At 34.7% G+C, this 25,086-nt stretch overlaps 1 protein-coding gene across 1 annotated transcript; it reads right to left on the minus strand.

Annotated features, from left to right (window-relative positions):
* Positions 1 to 10,802: 10,802 nt before the first annotated feature.
* Positions 10,803 to 24,621, minus strand: actr3b (actin related protein 3B). Its single transcript, XM_026200783.1, has 13 exons — positions 24,457 to 24,621; positions 24,305 to 24,356; positions 23,486 to 23,541; positions 23,003 to 23,127; positions 21,332 to 21,442; positions 20,850 to 20,945; positions 19,120 to 19,227; positions 18,825 to 18,968; positions 18,322 to 18,495; positions 18,139 to 18,231; positions 14,222 to 14,347; positions 12,752 to 12,835; positions 10,803 to 12,671 (listed from the first exon to the last, which is right to left on the minus strand). The coding sequence occupies exons 2-13, from the start codon at positions 24,346 to 24,348 to the stop codon at positions 12,576 to 12,578; spliced, it is 1,257 nt and encodes a 418-aa protein (XP_026056568.1). The 5' UTR covers positions 24,349 to 24,356; positions 24,457 to 24,621; the 3' UTR covers positions 10,803 to 12,575.
* Positions 24,622 to 25,086: the final 465 nt, after the last annotated feature.

Here is a 25,086-nt window from a genome sequence, read left to right on the forward strand (position 1 = left end):
CTTAACCAGCACACTGTACGTCTTTTCTTATTTGGAAGATAAAAGCCGAATTAAATGTAAAGTAAATGTAAATGTAAATGCCAAACACTTTTTTTTAATCCTGCTTCGTTTGTTTTTGAATTTTACATTAAAACCCACAGAGTGAATTCTAACATTTTGAGAATTTTACTTTGCTTTTTTGCTTTTAATTAAGATCTATTGCCACAGCTAATTTTAGATGGAAAGCTAAGGATGTATTATGCCTTAGTCAAAGATATAAATATATAAATATTTAAAATATATATATATATATATATATATATATATATATATATATATATATATATATATATATATATATATATATATATATATATATATATATATATACTGGGGGAAACATTATTGAAAGCCGGCTTCTGACCAAACCCAAAGTGGGTAGGATATTTTAATTTCATATTTTTTTATTTTTTTTCTAAAGGCTCATATAATAAGTTCACTCGTTAAATTAAATGAAAGTATAAATAATACAATAATATTATACACAATTTAATTCATTAATATACATCTTTGGACACTAAAGGAGGTAGAGCTTTCTCACATTTGGCTCCCAAACTCTGGAATAGCCTTCCTGATAATGTTCGGGGTTCAGACACACTCTCTCTGTTTAAATCTAGATTAAAAACACATCTCTTTCGCCAAGCATTCGAATAATGTTTCTTTTTAATTGTGAGTGTAGTTGCATCTGTTCAAAGTTGCATTTTTATTCATTAGCTTGGGTTAAACTAATTTTACTTTGTTGGATCAGCAGCTATGCTAATGATGTCTGTATTTTGTTTCTATGTTTCGCCACGGGATTTACATCCCGTGGTAACTAGGATTTAAACAAGCTCCAGTCTGGATCCAGAACACCTGAGAAGAGATGATGCTGACCCTCAGAGGACCCCAGATGATGCTAACCTTGAATCAACAAACAGAACTAACAATTATTGCTAAATGTGTGACTGAATCATATAATAACTTAATAATATTGATAGTTCATCGTCTAGCTGACTACGTCTTGTATTATTATTATTATTTTTTCTAAAATCCTGTCAAATGTGCACAAACTACTAGCTACTACTAAATATTGTAGAAACATAATTTTCTGTAAAGTTGCTTTGTAACGATTTATTTTGTAAAAAGCGCTATACAAATAAACTTGAATTGAATTGAATTGAAGTATACTTAAATGTCATTATAATTATATTTCTGAGGAGTACATAAAGCCCATTTCTGAGAAGTAGATAAAAAGTAAACTAAAAGTATACTTTCCAATTTTTTTGTTTAAAAGAAGTATACTAATAGCACACTTGAATAAACTTCTTATTCATAAGGGGAAGGATCCACCAGGTGCCACTCATTCATTTACAGTAAATTACGGGAAGGAACACACACTTGTTTAAGTGTATCATGGTAAGAGGATTCATGTCCACTGGCAGTCCTGAAGGACAATGTCAATGCCTTGAACACAGGAAGTCAGTGGACTGAGACCAAGAGAAGTGCAACTTGTGCCTTGTTTGGTTGATAAAGATCTTGTGATTACGTAGACAGATTATTTGGAGACATTGTTTTTGCCATTTGCAAGAAAGTAGGAAGTAGAGTGCAATTACTCTCCGATACATGCATAAACATACAGATAAAATTGCAAATATTCATCTCAGTTATGCTCCATTAAGCTTTTAGGATTTACCAAACCAAATTTCCCTCTACACATACACAGGTACCTCTAACCACACCAGTCCAAAACTGTTATATACCGTATACAAAGGAAGACGGCTAAGATATGTGAGATGTGTCAGTGCCAAGGCTGACTTTGATGATAAATGTCTGAGGAGCAAGTGTTGGAGGTTCTCTTTGGATTAAGTAGGTATCTAAATAACAGCAGAGAAAGCCTTACGGCCAGATTTATGTCATCTATTCCCAAGAGTGACCGTACCCCTCTGGTAATGGCTGCGGAATCAAGGCCCATAAATCCATGTGGTGTGACACGGCCCCGGACAGGTGATGGCCAGTGTGTGGCCCATACATTTCATTGACTTACACTTTAGGGATCTTAGAGGTCGGAGAAGACAACAGCAATGGCATTAAACCCCAGGAAGTGTGAATAAACAGGAGTCACATTATCGAGAGTTAATATCATTTTTAAATAATTATTCCAATTAATTTATTTCCATATAAAAGCACAGACTGGTCTTTAGCTGAGAAAGCAGAGTGACTGTAATGCAGAAGATGAGAGAATGCTGCTCAGTGCATGCAATTTGGTCAATTTACAAAGATCCATGTAAAGCAATAAGCATGCTACAGACACCCACAGCCATGGAGTTTGCTGTTTTTCTTCTTTCTTTTTTTTTGACCACTGGCAATTAAATAACACAAGCTTTCTCATCCCAACATTGTGAAAGTGTTTTAGCTATTGATTCTCTGACTTATTTTTCAGGAACAAATTGTATTTGTTGCTTTTGCCCATACAAAACTTCCAGTTTTGTGCATGATAATTGAGTTATCTTCTTGAAAACTGCAATTTGAGAGCTAGTCAATCATCCTGCACTACTTAATTGTCCCTTGTTTAGTATATACACTCTTCAATCATTTATCTGTAAGACAGGTTGAAAGCAAGCTTGTCTCCTTTCCAGGAAACGCTCATCTATATACAGAAATTGAAGTAAAAATCTCTACTGTATTATTAACATGTGCAACAGCATTAGCATTTCCATTCAACCAGTTGTAGCAGGGATAGTTCGAAGGAAATGTTTTCTGCTATTTGTAACTTTTTAGGCAATTAAGAAATTATAATTTTCTGTGCATTGCATCACAATGTTGTTGTAAATGTATCTTTACCTGTTTTTCCACCAAATGTTCATCCACAGTATGTAGCCTAAAACATTGTTTCAACCTGCATTAGCATTTCGATTCTGTAACATGTTCCTTAAACAGGTGCATGGAGGGGACTGCTGTGCAAAATTCTACCTGATCATAGCAACACCAAATCATTCAGAATCAAATGTATGTGCAATTCCAATAAGGCTCCATAAGCCTGCCATAAACAGAACATCATGGCCTTATCTTAATCATACTGTTGAAGAACATTTCATTTAGAAGCCTTAAAGTAAAGGTCATTATTAATGTCAGAGAGCTGATGTCTTGTTTGGGCATGTGTCTGTCTCTCAGGAGAGGATTACCGGAAAGCATCACTAGGTCTAAAGAGCTAAGCAGCAAAAACTTAAATTTAATTTCAGCACTGAAAAATGTAGTGCAGCAATTTGATTTTCATTACTTATTGCCATAACGCTGAGAAACTCAGGCCTAACTTCAGTAATTTAATTGAAAGGATATTTATGCCTAAACATGCATGAAAATGTCTTGCCTTCGAGGAGAGCGAAATACAGATAAAAGAGCAATCAATTGTAGCGCATAATGAATAGTAAGTACAAAACCCATGAATAAAAATGCTAAATAATTTTGCCTTGTGCCATAAACATAGTGATTTGCATATCCTCTCTGTCTGATGTCAGTTAGCCCTATGAGAGTGCCTGAGTTTGGCGTCCGTCACAGTCTGTCAATACAAATGTGTCAGTTGGCAGCGCCCAAGTGGCACGGTCGATACTCCCGCTGCCCTCTGACAATCCTGGCATCCTTCGTCTCAGCTCCCCAGGGCCCAGCTGTGTGCCAGTCGGCCCCTTTTCTGTTGTGTTACCCAAAATGCCATGCCAATATTTCTCTGGCTGTGCATCCCTGAGATAATCAGCATGTTTCCACTGAATATTTCATTAATGGCTTTAGTACAGCTCTTTTTTGGCTCCTGAATAGATTTGATTGTGTAACTTGGCACAAAAATATATTATTCTTTCCCCATAAACATACACTAATAATGTACTAATGGACAACAGCAATTTTGTTCAGATTAAAAGCTTTTACATATCCTCTCACAAGCCGCATTCCTGTTTCAGGTTTAAATGACTAAATGAATAGCCTTCTGGCTTCAAAGTCACCACAATAATCCAAAACCAAAGACTGGATTTAAATAAAAAATTCAGTAAATGGACTGCATGTCATGTTGGCAAAATTAATTTCTCCTTAACCAGCACACTGTACGTCTTTTCTTATTTGGAAGATAAAAGCCGAATTAAATGTAAAGTAAATGTAAATGTAAATGCCAAACACTTTTTTTTAATCCTGCTTCGTTTGTTTTTGAATTTTACATTAAAACCCACAGAGTGAATTCTAACATTTTGAGAATTTTACTTTGCTTTTTTGCTTTTAATTAAGATCTATTGCCACAGCTAATTTTAGATGGAAAGCTAAGGATGTATTATGCCTTAGTCAAAGATATAAATATATAAATATTTAAAATATATATATATATATATATATATATATATATATATATATATATATATATATATATATATATATATATATATATATATATATATATATACTGGGGGAAACATTATTGAAAGCCGGCTTCTGACCAAACCCAAAGTGGGTAGGATATTTTAATTTCATATTTTTTTATTTTTTTTCTAAAGGCTCATATAATAAGTTCACTCGTTAAATTAAATGAAAGTATAAATAATACAATAATATTATACACAATTTAATTCATTAATATACATCTTTGGACACTAAAGGAGGTAGAGCTTTCTCACATTTGGCTCCCAAACTCTGGAATAGCCTTCCTGATAATGTTCGGGGTTCAGACACACTCTCTCTGTTTAAATCTAGATTAAAAACACATCTCTTTCGCCAAGCATTCGAATAATGTTTCTTTTTAATTGTGAGTGTAGTTGCATCTGTTCAAAGTTGCATTTTTATTCATTAGCTTGGGTTAAACTAATTTTACTTTGTTGGATCAGCAGCTATGCTAATGATGTCTGTATTTTGTTTCTATGTTTCGCCACGGGATTTACATCCCGTGGTAACTAGGATTTAAACAAGCTCCAGTCTGGATCCAGAACACCTGAGAAGAGATGATGCTGACCCTCAGAGGACCCCAGATGATGCTAACCTTGAATCAACAAACAGAACTAACAATTATTGCTAAATGTGTGACTGAATCATATAATAACTTAATAATATTGATAGTTCATCGTCTAGCTGACTACGTCTTGTATTATTATTATTATTTTTTCTAAAATCCTGTCAAATGTGCACAAACTACTAGCTACTACTAAATATTGTAGAAACATAATTTTCTGTAAAGTTGCTTTGTAACGATTTATTTTGTAAAAAGCGCTATACAAATAAACTTGAATTGAATTGAATTGAAGTATACTTAAATGTCATTATAATTATATTTCTGAGGAGTACATAAAGCCCATTTCTGAGAAGTAGATAAAAAGTAAACTAAAAGTATACTTTCCAATTTTTTTGTTTAAAAGAAGTATACTAATAGCACACTTGAATAAACTTCTTATTCATAAGGGGAAGGATCCACCAGGTGCCACTCATTCATTTACAGTAAATTACGGGAAGGAACACACACTTGTTTAAGTGTATCATGGTAAGAGGATTCATGTCCACTGGCAGTCCTGAAGGACAATGTCAATGCCTTGAACACAGGAAGTCAGTGGACTGAGACCAAGAGAAGTGCAACTTGTGCCTTGTTTGGTTGATAAAGATCTTGTGATTACGTAGACAGATTATTTGGAGACATTGTTTTTGCCATTTGCAAGAAAGTAGGAAGTAGAGTGCAATTACTCTCCGATACATGCATAAACATACAGATAAAATTGCAAATATTCATCTCAGTTATGCTCCATTAAGCTTTTAGGATTTACCAAACCAAATTTCCCTCTACACATACACAGGTACCTCTAACCACACCAGTCCAAAACTGTTATATACCGTATACAAAGGAAGACGGCTAAGATATGTGAGATGTGTCAGTGCCAAGGCTGACTTTGATGATAAATGTCTGAGGAGCAAGTGTTGGAGGTTCTCTTTGGATTAAGTAGGTATCTAAATAACAGCAGAGAAAGCCTTACGGCCAGATTTATGTCATCTATTCCCAAGAGTGACCGTACCCCTCTGGTAATGGCTGCGGAATCAAGGCCCATAAATCCATGTGGTGTGACACGGCCCCGGACAGGTGATGGCCAGTGTGTGGCCCATACATTTCATTGACTTACACTTTAGGGATCTTAGAGGTCGGAGAAGACAACAGCAATGGCATTAAACCCCAGGAAGTGTGAATAAACAGGAGTCACATTATCGAGAGTTAATATCATTTTTAAATAATTATTCCAATTAATTTATTTCCATATAAAAGCACAGACTGGTCTTTAGCTGAGAAAGCAGAGTGACTGTAATGCAGAAGATGAGAGAATGCTGCTCAGTGCATGCAATTTGGTCAATTTACAAAGATCCATGTAAAGCAATAAGCATGCTACAGACACCCACAGCCATGGAGTTTGCTGTTTTTCTTCTTTCTTTTTTTTTGACCACTGGCAATTAAATAACACAAGCTTTCTCATCCCAACATTGTGAAAGTGTTTTAGCTATTGATTCTCTGACTTATTTTTCAGGAACAAATTGTATTTGTTGCTTTTGCCCATACAAAACTTCCAGTTTTGTGCATGATAATTGAGTTATCTTCTTGAAAACTGCAATTTGAGAGCTAGTCAATCATCCTGCACTACTTAATTGTCCCTTGTTTAGTATATACACTCTTCAATCATTTATCTGTAAGACAGGTTGAAAGCAAGCTTGTCTCCTTTCCAGGAAACGCTCATCTATATACAGAAATTGAAGTAAAAATCTCTACTGTATTATTAACATGTGCAACAGCATTAGCATTTCCATTCAACCAGTTGTAGCAGGGATAGTTCGAAGGAAATGTTTTCTGCTATTTGTAACTTTTTAGGCAATTAAGAAATTATAATTTTCTGTGCATTGCATCACAATGTTGTTGTAAATGTACCTGTTTTTCCACCAAATGTTCATCCACAGTATGTAGCCTAAAACATTGTTTCAACCTGCATTAGCATTTCGATTCTGTAACATGTTCCTTAAACAGGTGCATGGAGGGGACTGCTGTGCAAAATTCTACCTGATCATAGCAACACCAAATCATTCAGAATCAAATGTATGTGCAATTCCAATAAGGCTCCATAAGCCTGCCATAAACAGAACATCATGGCCTTATCTTAATCATACTGTTGAAGAACATTTCATTTAGAAGCCTTAAAGTAAAGGTCATTATTAATGTCAGAGAGCTGATGTCTTGTTTGGGCATGTGTCTGTCTCTCAGGAGAGGATTACCGGAAAGCATCACTAGGTCTAAAGAGCTAAGCAGCAAAAACTTAAATTTAATTTCAGCACTGAAAAATGTAGTGCAGCAATTTGATTTTCATTACTTATTGCCATAACGCTGAGAAACTCAGGCCTAACTTCAGTAATTTAATTGAAAGGATATTTATGCCTAAACATGCATGAAAATGTCTTGCCTTCGAGGAGAGCGAAATACAGATAAAAGAGCAATCAATTGTAGCGCATAATGAATAGTAAGTACAAAACCCATGAATAAAAATGCTAAATAATTTTGCCTTGTGCCATAAACATAGTGATTTGCATATCCTCTCTGTCTGATGTCAGTTAGCCCTATGAGAGTGCCTGAGTTTGGCGTCCGTCACAGTCTGTCAATACAAATGTGTCAGTTGGCAGCGCCCAAGTGGCACGGTCGATACTCCCGCTGCCCTCTGACAATCCTGGCATCCTTCGTCTCAGCTCCCCAGGGCCCAGCTGTGTGCCAGTCGGCCCCTTTTCTGTTGTGTTACCCAAAATGCCATGCCAATATTTCTCTGGCTGTGCATCCCTGAGATAATCAGCATGTTTCCACTGAATATTTCATTAATGGCTTTAGTACAGCTCTTTTTTGGCTCCTGAATAGATTTGATTGTGTAACTTGGCACAAAAATATATTATTCTTTCCCCATAAACATACACTAATAATGTACTAATGGACAACAGCAATTTTGTTCAGATTAAAAGCTTTTACATATCCTCTCACAAGCCGCATTCCTGTTTCAGGTTTAAATGACTAAATGAATAGCCTTCTGGCTTCAAAGTCACCACAATAATCCAAAACCAAAGACTGGATTTAAATAAAAAATTCAGTAAATGGACTGCATGTCATGTTGGCAAAATTAATTTCTCCTTAACCAGCACACTGTACGTCTTTTCTTATTTGGAAGATAAAAGCCGAATTAAATGTAAAGTAAATGTAAATGTAAATGCCAAACACTTTTTTTTAATCCTGCTTCGTTTGTTTTTGAATTTTACATTAAAACCCACAGAGTGAATTCTAACATTTTGAGAATTTTACTTTGCTTTTTTGCTTTTAATTAAGATCTATTGCCACAGCTAATTTTAGATGGAAAGCTAAGGATGTATTATGCCTTAGTCAAAGATATAAATATATAAATATTTAAAATATATATATATATATATATATATATATATATATATATATATATATATATATATATATATATATATATATATATATATATATATATATATATATATATATATACTGGGGGAAACATTATTGAAAGCCGGCTTCTGACCAAACCCAAAGTGGGTAGGATATTTTAATTTCATATTTTTTTATTTTTTTTCTAAAGGCTCATATAATAAGTTCACTCGTTAAATTAAATGAAAGTATAAATAATACAATAATATTATACACAATTTAATTCATTAATATACATCTTTGGACATGAACAATACCTCAAATTGTGTGTTTTTTTAAGAAGAGTTGTGCTGTTACTTTATGTCCTGAAGAAGAAAAATAAAAGTCTGATAGACATACACTGAAAGAGGAATTTGAGACATGCTGTTTCAAATATGATAAAAGCTTGTGTCTCAGATTCAGACTGTACAGTATGTTCAGTCTGATCAAATCAACCTCTTAAATCAGATCAGATCATTACACGGCAAGTCTGAGTAGTAAAACACCACTGAAGAGCTGTGTGAAATGTATCTGTATCTGATCAACACCTCTTTTACAAAACAGACTAAAGAATACTGTTTAATGCTGTTCATGTGAAGTATTTACACACAAAATAAAAGATTGAACCTGAAAGGCGTGCAAAGCATTTGATGAAACTTTTTTTCCTGTGCATATAATCTAATGTCTTTGTAAACTTCCCTATTAGATGTGATGAATATCTTTAATACATTAAAATACGTTTTAAAGTAATAGTAGCTACACCCCAACATGTAAATATGCTGATTATTTACTCACTCTCAGGACATCCAAGATGTAGGTGAGTTTGTGATGTGATTGATCAGTTGTTTGAAATCTCATACTGATTGAAACCATTCACTGAAAATGATCCATTAGAAAGTAATGCTCAATTACTCTAAATCTGCCCTGTTAATTCAAGCCTGTAAAATTATTATTTGTTTAGGAAGATAAGCAGCAAGTATGAATGTTCTGGCATAAATCTAACAATGCCCAAATCAGTTCCCATGCTCTTTGTGGAAAAGTCTGGTTAAAGCTTTAGCTAATGAGGTACGAACACATTAGTGAGAGGACAGACACATTCTCACTAAGGTTATCGATCTACCCACAGGGCAGGCGAGACTGCACTCTACCTTATTAGAAACTAGGGTATGCTTTCAGAAGGATGAAAAATTTTCTAGAAATAAACATGAAAGATAAACATTTAAGGGCAATTCCATCTTCTTTCTGAAGGTACACTCACTGTGAAGATCACAATCAATAGGTCTCCATTGATACACATGCATCAGTGATGCTACCATTAAACAAATGCAGACCCAACTTCAGTAAGGTTAGTTCACCAGTTCTTACAGAGATGAGCCTGTGGTTAGACCTGTAGACAAGCTTGCACCCAGAACCTTGCGTCTGTTCAAAGTCAGGTGGATTGAGCAAGCATGGTATAAGAAGTCAGATGAGCAAAACCAAACATATACCTTCACACGTGTTAATGAAAGCTTATTGGAAGGCTTGGCTTTTAGAGAACCTTCAAAAAAGGCCAAATGAAGCTCAGACAGGGAGTCTACTGAACTTTGGGAAAACTTGCTTTAATGTGTATATTACACTCGCCAAAGAAAATTAGTATCATAAAAATAATTATTCCTATTATTCATTATTAAAGCAACAAAGGGTTTTTTCTTTACGCATAGAAATAGTTTTATTTACAGTTCATTCTGAATTAGTGTTTTATTGTAAATGCTTCTTTATGTTGAATTTAGGGGTCTTTATTTACAGCTTTTTATTATATATCTTTTTAATCGGTCAAAATAATTTGGAACCCATCTCATTATTGCTATTCTAGAGTTAAATATGCATTTGGGAGAACAATTTTCTTTACCATTTTTTTTTTTTTAACTGCTTATACATTTTCAAAACTTTACACACAAATCCAAGAATTGCACACACTAAATCCTCAAAAATCTCAAAAGAAAACTTTTGCAAACACCTTTGCTGCAATATTAATTCCTGTTATATTTGTGTATGTTACATAGAGGATTGTATGTTGTGTTTTGCTAAAAGTGTTTTATGAAATTGAAAACCGAGGCAAAGGCTGAGAATTAGCGTACGGTTTTGCAGATTTGGTGTGTGGCTCTGGTGTTTGAGTGTCAGGTTTCAGAAGATTTTGTGTGTAAGCAGCTGAAAAAAAAAAAAAAAAATGTCATAGATGACCAGGCCTAACTGTAAATTTACCAGAGCAACCAAATGAGATGCAAAGGTAGGATAGAAGATTGAAGACGACTGAATTAGGGAGAAAAGACTGATAGAGAAAAAAGAAAACTTTCAGAAAGAGGAGCTTTATTCACTGTAGCCTTAAACAGCAGATTTCTTCTTGGCAAACATGGTTGCTAGTGCTTCTTACTGCTATGTGTTGAAATAACATACATACAGTAAATAGTGCGCATTTGAGCATTAAAATAAAATAGGTTTTCTTTCCGAAAAAAATAATTTAATATATATTTCCTCTTATTTCAGCTTTAAACCGAACCTTCAGTAAGAACACGGTAAATACTTTTCAAATTCACTGCCCCAAGTCCATTTGTACTTTATTACAAATATAAACTAATTCTGAAATAATCTTTCATATAATATAGAAAACTCTATCAACATTCTACTTTTCATTCAGTGAAGGCTAATAAAAAACAAGCTCAGGCACCTACATGCATACAGATCACAGAAAGAGTCCAATCCTTCTCCTGAAGGGCCAATGTCCAGCAGGGTTTAGCTCCAACTAGCCCCAATACACCTGTCTGGAAGTTTCCAGGCTTTACCCCTTTACATAGTGCACAATTTGAAGGGACAGCTATTAGTAGTGGTGTCTGAAACCATAGTCGTTCAAATGATTATCTCTCATGCAACACAAAAGGAGAAGTTTTTCCATATAGGCAATGACCGTGGCTATAAAGCTCAAAAAAGACAAAAAGCAACATAATAGTATCAAAACAATTATCCGTATGACCATATTTCCAAGTCTTTTGAGCCCAGTTGTTCAAAACTTCAATCAGGTAATCCATCTTACGTTTGTGACAGTTTTTCAAAGCAACATTGGATTGTTCCAGAATACCTGGACAGGTTACTAGCTATGTGAAGAACAACAGGCAGGCTACTGAACTGTGAAGTTTTGTGCTTTAAAGAATCCAAACAGCAAAATAAAATGATTTAAAATTCCCTTACAATTGATTTCCACTTTTCCGATGTTATATGTAATGAGAAACGGAAGAGTGAGATCGGCCAAAATTGGTCAAACATAATGACTTTATTCTCAAAATTTTGTTTCAATAATTCAATAAAGTAGCTTTTTTGTCAATATTTTATTTTGACTGTTTTTCTTCTAAATTTGATGAGTTTTTTTTTCTCGAAACACAATGACTTCATTTCTCAAAATTTTGAGTTTATTCTTAACATTGCAATTTTTTTCTCAAAATGTGAATAGTTTTATCTTGCATTATAATTACTTTAATCTCAAGCTGTTGCTTTTATTATTATTATTATTATTATTGCTAATCCTCCTATGTACTTATACTACGCCAATTATATATTTTTTAGAATAATAGCCACCAGTCACTGCATCCTTTCATTCCATGGAAAAAAACAGTTTGGACATTCTGCTAAATTTCTCCTTTTGTCACATGGGTCTGAAATACCATGACAGAATGTTCATTGTAGGTTGAAGTATTTCTTTAAATTATGAACAGAACACTGTAATGTGTTCCAAAGTAAACAGTTCCCCCTTTATGGCTTCACCTGAGCAGCCTGCAGTCGATGTGCAATTCTTGAATTCCTCTTTTATGCTGCATTTGGAATATTGAACATTCAGCGCTTGCTATCAAAGCACAAGCCTCAAGTCTCCAGATCCAATCCACATAATACCCTTGTGCCTGGCTTTGACATTTTCACTGATAAACAAAAAGCTTTGTTCTTTCTATTCTAAGCTTCTCAAAGCCTGAATTCTTCCTTTACAAAGAGTAGTGGCAATCAAAGCGTAGTACGGGGAGGTGATAAATCGATTGAATTGATATTTAGGCTTACAGTGGGGTGCAAGGCCAGTACACTAGGACATGATGCCAAAGACCGGGTTGTGGCGACAGATTCTGGGTCCATATTCCTCGTAGTCCTTCTTAGAGTGGCAGACTTGGAAGAACTCGGGCTATAGGAAAGTAAAATGTACAAATATATTCAAAATGTACTGTAAAAAGACTGTGACATAACGAAATATATAAGCATTACCGTAGAAGCCAACATCGATCCACCAAACCACACGGCATACCGCTGCATGTGATGAGATATCACCTGGACCTCCATGGGTTTGGGCTGAAAGTAGAATCAGATGTACAGAAAAAGCAGAAAAAAACACAATAGCAAGGTGTGTAGCTGCTATTGCTATTGACACAGGCAGCTGTCTTCTATGAAACCTACTGTAAGTGACCAATTCAGAACATCGAATAAAAAAACACCACTTGAAATGCTCAGAAGACTCCTTATTCCACTATCATTTAGCTAATTGAAATAGAGCGATGCATAGAACAACAACACACACAAATCACAACCATGCACACATAAATATTGGATAAATAATCCATTTGTAATTACTGTGATAGAGAGACCATGGAGTAGTCTTCCATCACCATCACTGTATTTTTTACTGTCTGTCATTATGTATTGCTGGTTTTATAATATTTATTTGCAGCTTTTTATTTTTTATTTCCATGTTTTAGCAGGGTCAAACCTGAAAAAGAGTACTTATTTTATTTATTTATTTCCGGTATCATTTATGTGTACATGTTTTTTTTTCTATCTTTTTTTTTTTTTTTTTTTGCATTTATTGACATTTATTATTACGTTATTTTATTTATCGAAAAAAATCCATAAGGCAAAGAGTTGGTATTTGCATGCACATATAAGGTTCACTTCACTATTCCGTGTGAGAGCTTGTGGACAGATTGTGATTTGAGATCAAATAAAAAAAGGTTATGGATAGTGCTCCTTGACTGCAAAAATGCTGCAACCTTATATGGAGGGAAGTTGTAATTGTGCAGTTTTAAAGTTTTTTTTCTGTTAAGGTTTTTGCAGGTTTAAATATGTCTTAAAAGGCATCAATTCACCAGTACACAAATGAAGGTCTTAAAAGGTCTTAAATCAGTGTCCTAAAAGTCATAGCACTTTTATTCTCTCCTTTGAATGGAGTAGATTTTTCCGAGCACATTGGCAGATATTTTTTTTTTTTAATGTCTCCCTAGATGTTTAAATTTAGAGGACAATATAACATACTGTGTTCCTGTCAAATGTCTTAAATTTACAGACGTGCAGAAATGCAGTTTATTTTAATTATGCTTCTGACACTTTCTTTATCTGCACATTTTCCACATTTGTTTTTACTAAACAACTAGTGTCCTCGTTCCATCCTTTCGACCACTCGGGTGCTTATCGCAATTACAGTGGACTATTTCTACAGTTTCACAACTGAATGAAAACTAAACAAATATTTTGTTCACCTCATCTTATCTTTCCATTGAGCTAGCAACAGTTCATTATGGTGTAAGCTGTTAAAATACATGAAGTGCAGCCTTAGATTTTGGGTAGAGTAATTAAGAACCTCTTGAAACAGCCTTTGTATCGACACCTTAACATGCCATCAGCCTTACGAATACTGAATTTGAGCGTGAAGTGAGAAATTCTGAGACCGTAATGAGATCAGACCTTTATTCTGCCTCCGCTGAGCTCCTCACTCATTTTGAGTCGGGCGTCCACCACACGCTTCAGGTCCCGCTGCAGTCTGCGGCCAAAGTCCCGGAACATAGTGGAGCCACCGGACAGGACTATGTTCTAATACACACACAATATATATGCCTTTTTATTATTTTCACCCAAAAAGAAAACATAATACACACACACACACACACACATACATATATACATATATATATAAACATACACATATTTGCTTCTGTTTGAATGGATACATTTTCGTGACACAGACAAAGCATTACTGCTCCACCTTCCATGTGCTGTTAATAGGGACTAAAACTTAATTTTAACAAATAAAAAAAAAAAAAAAAAAAAAACAAACAAACACAACATTACAGATATTAAGTCACTGAAATTAAAATAAACCCCTTGCAATACTGTGGAAACAAGTAATACATTTAGATTGTGTCCGCTTATTAAATAAATCCTCCAGTCCACAGAATGTTTTAATAAAATATAAAAGCAAAATATAGATTTTATTTCCCTTTATACTTCTGCAATAAGCTACAGTTACTTTATTTTTTTCCAGCAGAATCTGACAAGGCCAGTAGAGTTGCATGCTGTGAATAAATGGCCATGTGCTGACTGGGGTCATCTTATAACAGGGTATCTGCAGGAGATGTTTGTTCCATTACAGGTTTCAGGGTTCAATTCTTATTTAACCAACTTGAGGAGATATCCCGCTTCTTGGATTAGGAAATGCTGGTTTCATCTAGGAAATAAAAGGCTGGCTTCTTCCATCTTTTCTTATGATGAGTTTAAAGGGTAGATGGACTATGGCAGTGGACCCTTTCACTGAGGTGAGCAGCTTTTAATCTACACTGCATGCCAGAAATAGGTAAGATATGTGCATACTAACATGCACCTTTTTCATTTGCCCTCTGTTCTTTGGTGATATTAAGATGCACATAATTCATTTAATCTATAATTCATTTTTTTTTTTATACCTGAAGACTTAACCCTCCAGCTGAGGATAATCGAATAATGTCAAATTGACACTGCAGGGGTGGCACAGAAGTGCTTCTGAACTGACATTTGGGTTTCTTTACTATTTAATGTTGCTCAAAGGTGGAATTAATACACTGAAACTATAATTACAATTGCATAATTTTATTCTAGCAGCTGAGGGGAGTCGGAGAAGCCATACTTTAATGTGGTTTTAATGCAGCATTATGTGTTTACACTTAATTTTGAGCTGGCAAAAAATAAATAAAAATACTTTACTCAGGTGTGCCTTAATACATTTTAGTTTACATTTTGTAAGGTCTTTTGCATTACCACCTCTGCTTAAAGTTGTGTAAAACAATCTTACTGAGGCCCCTTCAATATGTGAATGTCTATTTTTCCCTCAGGTACAGTATAATGAAAGCTTTCTGACATTATGCAGCTTTTACAGTTCACAAATTTAAATAGTAAATATCTGCACAACCAATCAATGCACCCGGTTATATGTCATGTACTAACCTATATCCTATGCTTATGCAAGACAACCTATCCAATTACAGTATGCGTGTCGTTGCCCAAACACATGCTACATGCAAACCCTGAGTCTTTCTGTAAGCACCTTTTCACTTTTAATTATTCAATCAATTCTTGATGAATAAACGGGTTGAGAATGATGTTTCATGTTTTATTCTATAGCTGTCCAAAACAATAAAGGCAACTGTAAACCTCCCTCATGTCCATGCTGGGAGAAATATGGGTATATTTAGGTTTAAAAACAGTTATTGTGTGTGTGTGTGTGTGTATGTGTGTGTGTGTGTGTGTGTGCACAAAAACATAATGGGTATTGCAGTTCTCTGTTATAGAAGAATGTCCTTCAACCCACTCTGAAACTTTTGTTTAAAAAAAAAAAACTACTAAATGTTTGCTGACAAATGACAATAAATCCAACAATCCTATAAATCTTGTTATCCTTAGCAGAAAAAAGAACTGAACTGGCTCACAGGTTGGACCTCAATACATTTTTCAGATATCAAGACAATTGGCGAGCAAGTTTCAGTTCTATCAAATGTCAGTTCTAGATACAACCCTAGATGAACCAATCAGTGTTCAGAGGCTTTTGTTGATTAGTTTGCATTTGCTGCCGAGATGTTTTCCACCTCCAGAAAGGCTGGCAGAAAAAGAAAATAGAGCTTAAAGAGCATCAAAGCACTTTCCGTTTAATATCCAATTCTTTCAGTATAGTCCAGAGCGAGGTTTGTTTTGAAGGCAAATGAATAGGAGTCATTTCACTGCACTGTGATGTAGATGCGCACTAATTATCAGTGTGCATAATTGAATTTGTCAAGACGCTATTTATTCAGTCAAGCTGCGAGTTGTGAGATATAGAAATGGATACTGAGGCTATTTCAGAGCTGTTCATCCAATTTGCTGTGATCAGTTAATGTTCTCTCCATCCTAGAGTGTGTTGAGTAATTGTGAACTCAGTGGATAAACATTGACCCCTGCTGGAAAAATAGAAGAACTGATCCCAAGCAAAAGCAATATTCAGTCAGTAAAAATATCCACAATTCTGTTTGCCCTTATATATATATATATTTTATTTTTTTTATTTTTACAGTTTAAAACAATAGACAGTAGGGGAGGAAAAATGTCAATGAAAAGACATCTAACCTTTTAGCTAATAATAATCACTTTTCATTCTCCCTAGTTTTACTCTACAATGCACATGTGTGTATTAGCTACACCAACCTGAATAACGTTTTACTGTGATTTTAGCTGTATTTGCATGACTAGAAATAGCTGCCCAGGGATTATAAAAAATATGAAGTCAGCTTGCTCCAATAAGGACTTTGGAAAGAGAGGAAAACACTAGGAGTTTAAGTCTGATCAAATTGGATATCATAAATATGTCTACACCATGTTTGTTGCTGGCCTATATTAGTGCACCTTATTGTGCAAATGTAATTTCTCATTGGCTGGTCAGCTGGACAGTGAAGTCTGAAGACTGTAATGTACAGGGTCGATGCTAACAAACTCACTGAAAGCCAGAAGTCGTGCTGATCTATAGCTGTATTTGATATACCAATGTAATTTCACTGAATGTAATGCAAATTTATCTGGGGTTTAACACTCCATTCCACTTAAGTCGAATAATCCTGAATAATCTAATAAATGTGAATGGGTAAATTTACAATCCCCTTTTCTTGTGTTATATAATTTAATAGGATATTCTAGTTGTCTAAATCCACTGTATCTATTTTGATATTAAAGGGATAGTTCATCAGTTACTCACCCTCATGTCATTGAAAAATTGTATGACATTCTTTCGTTTTGTGGAACATAAAAAAATATATGTGGAAAATATATATTTTTATATATATAATGGCAATCAATGGCCACCAAATCTGTTTTGGTTGCAAACATTCTGCAAAATATCTTATTTTGTGTTCTGCAGAATGAAGAAATGCACAGTTAACCTAATTTGAGCAAAGAGTGGATGATGTTTCATGAACATATCATGTTTGCACGTTGCTATAATTATTTGTACTGTTAATTTATTAGAACAGATTCAAAATTATCAGCTGATTTTCCATATGCCTGTAAGTATATACAACTTTTTCTGTATCCTAAGTTCATCTATAGCTGAACCCTCTTACTCACCTCTACAGCCTGGAGGTTTGTCTTCGTTTAACTCTGTCAACTTACTGAAACTCCTGGTTAACACTCAAGATATTATATAGGATTCAAAATTCTGTTGTGTTTTTTTGGTGAAGATTATTATGATGAACAAAATGTGTAAGAATCATACACTTTTGTTAGTCACAGAGCTTACTGTGTTTAGTTGAGGGAATCAGGGTTCCCTTGGCCTACAAAAATACATCAACACTGCAGCGCTCTGCTGCATGATAATATTGGTATTATACCTTGTAAAGTGGTCTTCTGACATCGATAGGGCAGTTCTGAATGACTTCATCCACTACATCTGAGATGGGCTGCATGAAGTCTGGGTTGGCAAACTACAGAGTGAAAAGACCTTTTACTACAGAGTTTCCAAAGGTCATTCTGGGTATACATGCTGAATAATTCAGAGAGTGAGGTCTTTTTACCTCAGGGTGGAAAAATATCTCTGGTCCCAGAAAACGCTCATATCCAACATCTATTTGGAATTCATTTTTGTTGATAGAATTGATTCCCTTGTATTTTTTAATCCATTTGCCAGGGTCCATGTCATATTTGGTGAACTCCTTCACTATGTCTGGACAGATGTAGCAATACCTTTCCTTAAAAAAAAAAAAAAAAACAGAGCAATGCAGACAGGGAGTACAGAAGTTCTTTTAGATATCAATATGGCTATTGTATGGTAATTTGCTATTAGAAAATTAATCCAGAGCAGAACCTGTACACTGACTATGCATTATCCCAGTTACTACATATTTAAAGAAAAAAATAATAAGCAGAAAACTGTGAAATCTAAGTTTACTTTATTTCTCTACACACAATAAAATAAAATAAAATAAAATAAAATAAAATATTTGATCACTGTAAATCACAGCCGACCAATCGGAATGAAGCAGTCCAGAGAGGGAATATCATCCCTGCAGATACTCACTTTAACAGCTTTTGCAGTCTCCAGTGACTGTTCCGGAGGAATGCCGATCTCTCTCTCTCTTAGCAGCTGTTGAATGAAGTAGGTGATGTCTCTGCCTGCTATAGGGATGTGCTTTATACAGCTGCCAATCACATAGCCTTCTGCCTAAGATATAAAATAGGAACAGAAATCAGCGAAATTGTTGAGGAACTCTAGCAACATATATTTGCAGATCAAACTTAATCTAGTTCAATAAAATGTGTGTGTTTTTAGCTTATACGTCTACTTTTTAATGGTACTGTATAAAACTGTTTACCACTGGTATAGCATGAGTAACCCCATCACCACTATCAATCACGATTCCTGTTAGTGTTCTTTCTCCAACCTGTCTAGAAGTCCATGATGCAGCCAATGCCAAAACAGCCTAAAAAATATCCACAGAGATAAAATGGCTGTTTCTGACATATTCCATGCTGAAAACAGGAATGTGTCTAATGTGAACTTCAATATATATAATACAAGAAATGTAAAAAAAAAGAAAAAGAAATATGATACATTATTAAACTCATCTTGTGTAAAAAAATGCTATTTGTATGATTTATAACATATATATATATATATATATATATATATATATATATATATATATATATATATATATATATATATATATATATATATATATATATATTAAAAAAAAATAATAAGCACAAAATAAAAACGTTTCCTTCATAATTTAGTGCTGTATTCGAAACCATAGATCATGACATAGACATAGATCGATTACAAAACAATACAGGTATTCAAGGGCAGGCTTCAAGATTGTTTAGATCCTACCTGTCTGATCGTTACCATTTTGTTTATTTAAATGGGGAGTCATCTTAATTATCACCAGTAAAGTATGGGGTGCCACAAGTATCTGTCCTAGGTCCTCTGCTATTTTCAATATACATGTTGCTCCTTGGTAATATTATTAGAAAAAATGGTACTAGTTTCCACTGTTATGCTGATGATACTCAACTATACTGTCTATCTCAACAAGACCAGATGAAATTTTTAATTATTTGGGCTAATACAGTGTGTTAAAAATTTTAAAGACTGGATGACCAATAAAGAGATATTACTTATTGGACAAAAAAAAATTAAAAAGTACACAGAATCTCTTGGATTACAATTTTCAACTAGACAAATGCAATGTTACTTCTTAAAAAATGTGAGTGTTATATTTGACAGCAACTCGTCTTGAATATCATATTTCCATAAATAATATGTTACAAAAATAGCATTCTTCCATCTTAGAAACTGCCAAGCTACGAAACATGTTACCTGTTTCTATGCAGAAAGAGATTGGACTATTTTAATGCACTGCTAAATGGTTGTCCTGCATCCTCAATAAACAGGCTTGTACTGCAGTTATATCTGATCAAATGCACATTACTATTCTTTAGCTTGGGTTAAACAAATTTGGAACAGCAGCTACGCTAATTATGTCTCTTTTTGTTTCTCGGTTTCTTTACACACACTTCAGCAACAGCCAAAGACACAATTTCACATAATTTCACATACAAACAGATAATTCTCTTCAGTTGATTCAAATGACCAGTTTTCAATTTCGGGTACACTTTGAGTCTTAACTTCATAGGTATGCATGTGTTTTTCTATTTGAAACTTTGAAAAACTACATTAAAGGTTTTCTGTATTTTACCAGACTTTTTGTGAATTGCATCAAAACCATTGGGAGATCAATTTGACCCCAAAATAATTGATGTAACCAAAATTTGTGCAGCTTTTTTTTTAGTATCTATTTGTCAAAATAAATGTAATTAATGACCCTTAATTAGAAATGTCAAGAAATTTCTAAAATAAAATAAAAAAAATAAAGATCAAATTTTCCAACAACACAATAGAAGGTTTAAATTTAAAAGCTAATTAATTGACAGGCTAATATATATTATACATTGCTGTCTTTTCAAACAAAATGTTCTATGTTTCTTCTTTGTTGACATCTTTCTAAAGAAGTTGACATATTTTAACGTAAAGGTTTACCTGAACAGCAATATATAGTCCTGGGACGTTGAACGTTTCAAACATGATCTCAGCTAAGTATTCCCGGTTCTCTGGGGTATTTAAAGGAGGTTCTGTCTGAAGAGAAAATATAGCACTGCGACATCAGGATAAACAGAGACAAAAGGTCTGTTGAATAAATGAAATGTGGTCTTTTGTAATGTAAAATATCAGGCGCACATAAAGGGTGTTTTGTCATCATCAAATGGAGCAGCGAAACAAAGGCACACATGCAGCAGACACACTGGAAACATCCTGTTTGTGACATAAAAACACTGTTGCACTCTGGTACACACAAAGCAGCATAATCTATCATTATGCAAATATTTCAATGGTAGCTTCAATTATGTATGGCCTTCCTCTGTTTCTCAGTGGGAAGAATATGTTACACAAATCACTTTATATTTGTGTGCCAAACACTCCATAATGTTATCTTTAATGTCTTTAATGAACAGTTGACATACCATCAAGAAGTTGTGGTCCTCTGGTTCAGCTCTGAGATATTTAAATATGACCTGCTCCATGAACTTCTCCATGAGGTCCCAATCCTCAACAATACCATGTCTGATGGGCCACTGATGTGTATACAGAAAAAGACCATTACATTAATTCCTCCTTACTCTACGGTCCTTCAACAACACACACTTTTCATTAGGAATCTCAGAAAGAACAGTATATTTCAAAAAAGACAAAAACAGCAAAATAAGTACAAGACAAAGCCAAACAGTTATGAAACGCAGTAATACAGAACAGGTATAAAATATGATATCATGAGGTGGTAAAATTTATATTTTGGTAAGTGTGAGAGATATGCACACATTTAAGTGTTATTTTTTTCCCAATGTTCTTTTGGCCTTTTGGTCTTTGCTCTCCAAAAACAAACTGCCTTTATGGCTTAATTTTTTGAAACATCTTGCAGAATCTTCATGTAGTTTACATCATCTATTCTTCTTTCAGAAAAAAAAGAAAAAGAAAAAAGATGGTCGGTCCCTGATGATGAAAGGCAACCCAACAGTATGATGCTACCATCCCTTGAGAAAAAGAAGTGTGCATTTAATGTGTACTTGTGTACTTCATATCTCAAGTATAATGTTACGAAAGGGTACATACATCCTCTTTTAAAATTAGGTTTTACACTTTAAATCATATTTTCAAAATATTTTGTGGTGCTTTAAATAAGAATACTTATTTTGACATGTCAACAAACATACTAAAGCACATTTTAGCTGTAGCGTGTTATTCAATATTAATTTGGATTTGTCTCATATTTGATGAAGCTTGCTTCACTGATTCTGTAATTTTCTGTTTATTACTGTGATACTGCTTTTAAACAGTCTTTATTGTATAAAACACTATATAAATAAAGGTTACTTGACTTTTTCACACAGGACTGTCAAACTCTGCCGCTAGTCTTTTTTTTCTTGGTTGACAGTGTTACATTCTCATCAAACATGATTTTAAAAAGCTCTCTCACTAACTCTATCACACTGACTGCAAGCGGAGCAATGGTTTCTTTTGTGCCTATCCTCCGTACAGCTCAATATCATGTCAAGCCCTTGACATGGTTGACTGGTGCCCCTTCACTCTCATCTCAGTTACTGAACCCTTTCAAAGTGATCCTTCACCTCTCTCAAGTCTTATTGTTCAAGCTGAGTTTTAAAAGACAGCCTTTTCTAGTAGTTCTAGACTTCCTGATAACTGAACCATTGCTGCCCCCTGACATTTCCAAACACTTTCATACATTTCATGAAACTGTTGGATGAGTGCAGTTTTTTTTTTCTTTCTTATACTTACGCAGTTTTTCTAATTTAAACAGGATGTTTGGCATAGCATATTAAAAGTAATCATCCACATTTTAGATTGACTGTTTGCTACAGTGCTTGCTAGGAAGTTTTCCTTTTTATACACACACACACACACACACACAAAAACTGTTGCAGAAGTACACTTGCATTTAGATGCCCTCTTTGATCTTCAAGTACTGTATTTACAATAGGTCAGCATTAGTACTTCCTTTTGTGATTGCATACAACAAATGTGCTTGTAAACGCCCCGAGGTACACTGCACAGTGTCTACATGCCTCAACCAACAAAATGATACAATAAAAATCGTATTAGCTTAACGAAATGATCACCTTGGTTGCATAGTTGGGCTTATCAATGGCTTCATCTCCAATGAAGAAATCGAGGTCATCCACTCCTTTCATGAGACGTCTCTGTGCCTGATCTCCAACACTGGCAGTCTCTCTGATCGCAATACCTAAAATTACAATGCTACTATCAACTGACTATTGTAGCACTGTGAAGTCAAAAAGCACATTCTTATAAAATATGCTCAGTACAAATTTGAATATTTAACAGTATCCATTGACAAAACCTCACGATCAATAAGTGCTATCAAAAGATGTGTGTTGTTAACAGACTCCGAGCCTACTATGGTATATTGAGGTTAGAGCAGTGGTGGATAACAGCTTTAAATAGTGGTTCCCTAAGGCAGAGTTTAATTAAATTCGTGAGCCAAATATTATATCCTGGATCTGAGTGCTGGACATGCAGTATTAGTCTTCACTGATCTACCCCGCTGCGCATTTAACAACTAAATCTGGCAGGCAGCTCACAGGATGGCATGATGAACTGGGGCTCCGTGTTTCCCGCATAACCAATCTTGGTGTACCTGAAGAGGAAGAACAGTATATCATCATCATGAATGAGATGAATGAATCAGAATGACTGTGGTTTAGTCTATTTGTTTATAATTTTTCAATCAGTATTTCCAGTGAGCACACGGTCTTTCCATTTCTCAGGCAACAGCTGTGGAGGTTTACTATATAGCTATAACGCACCTGATTAATGTCTCAACATGGCAGCCAAGTAAATCAAGACCAACATAGTTTAGATGAAAGCATAAATCATACCAAAAACCATAACAGGACTATTGCTTCCTATACACTCTCTTAATTGTTCATATGCAGATACTAGATGTTTACATAAACAAGACACTTTTACCTCTGAATTAGTATTTACTAGTGTGAATTCATCAGCTCAGAACAGATACAAAAATATGCATGTAACGTTAGGGCATATATACACAACCCACATCCCAGTTCAAATATCCCCCCATCCAGAATAGTGAATTCATGCACCTGACCCTTATCATAACAAGATTAGAAGCATTTTTAACAAAGTTTAGGAATAGTAGCCTATAGTAATTCAGTATATTTTCTACCTCAAATACATGCTTTCATTGCAATCATATAATGACATATCTGTTATCTGTCACACAGATAATAATTAAACTTAAAATAATGATACTGAGGCAAGCATTTAGACAAGTACACAGCACATGCATACAATATTTGGCTTAAAGATTTGTCATCAGATTGATTGCAAGGCTTTAAATTAATCTGGTTGTATTATAAAAGTGTAATCAAACTCACCCTGTCCCGCAGTCTATCACGCACGGAGGGGGCCGCACTGCCATCACCAGCACTGGATACAAACACACAAACACATCCGCATGACACAACATTAACGACATCAGCTACACAGTCTGGAAACCATGTGCCGTTTACAGGGTTGTCAGGTTTACCTTTATTGCGGTATGTATTGTCCTTTAATTATGGCTTGCGCTGTTATATTTTGTGCGACTACTTCCCGAGTCAAAGGGAAGGCAAAAAATAGAAACATGCTGGATGCACTCGCGCTGCCTCATCACGGTCCACAGAGCTGACAGCGACATTACGAATCCTACTATGGTGAAGGCAAGAAGACGAGTTTGTTAATATTCATAAGCCAAGCCTTCTCCACATGAAGGTAGCCGAAGAGACGTCATGACGTAGTTGTTAATAATCATGAGCCAACCAAATAATATGAAACGTTCGCCACCGAGATTACGAAGGAACGTCAACATGGCGTAATAAATATTCATGACTTAAACAATTTGCCATAGTAGGCTTCAGAGTTGGCAATGTGCCTGCATGGCGCATTATCAATGTTTACGTTCTTTACCTCTTACTTACTTACTTACGGTTCAGCTTTAATGACAGACCCATATCTGTAAATTGGTTTGTGTTCATTTGGTTCAAGATTATATGGTGAATCGATTTGGAAATAGCTCACACTAATTCTGATTGTTTGTTGTAATGAAATAAAGGTAACATATAAAAACAATGGACGTATCTCTTGGTATGTAAACGAAATATGTTATCAATGAACGTTG

Source organism: Carassius auratus, chromosome 24, assembly GCF_003368295.1.
Source record: "Carassius auratus strain Wakin chromosome 24, ASM336829v1, whole genome shotgun sequence".
Lineage (NCBI taxonomy): Eukaryota > Metazoa > Chordata > Actinopteri > Cypriniformes > Cyprinidae > Carassius > Carassius auratus.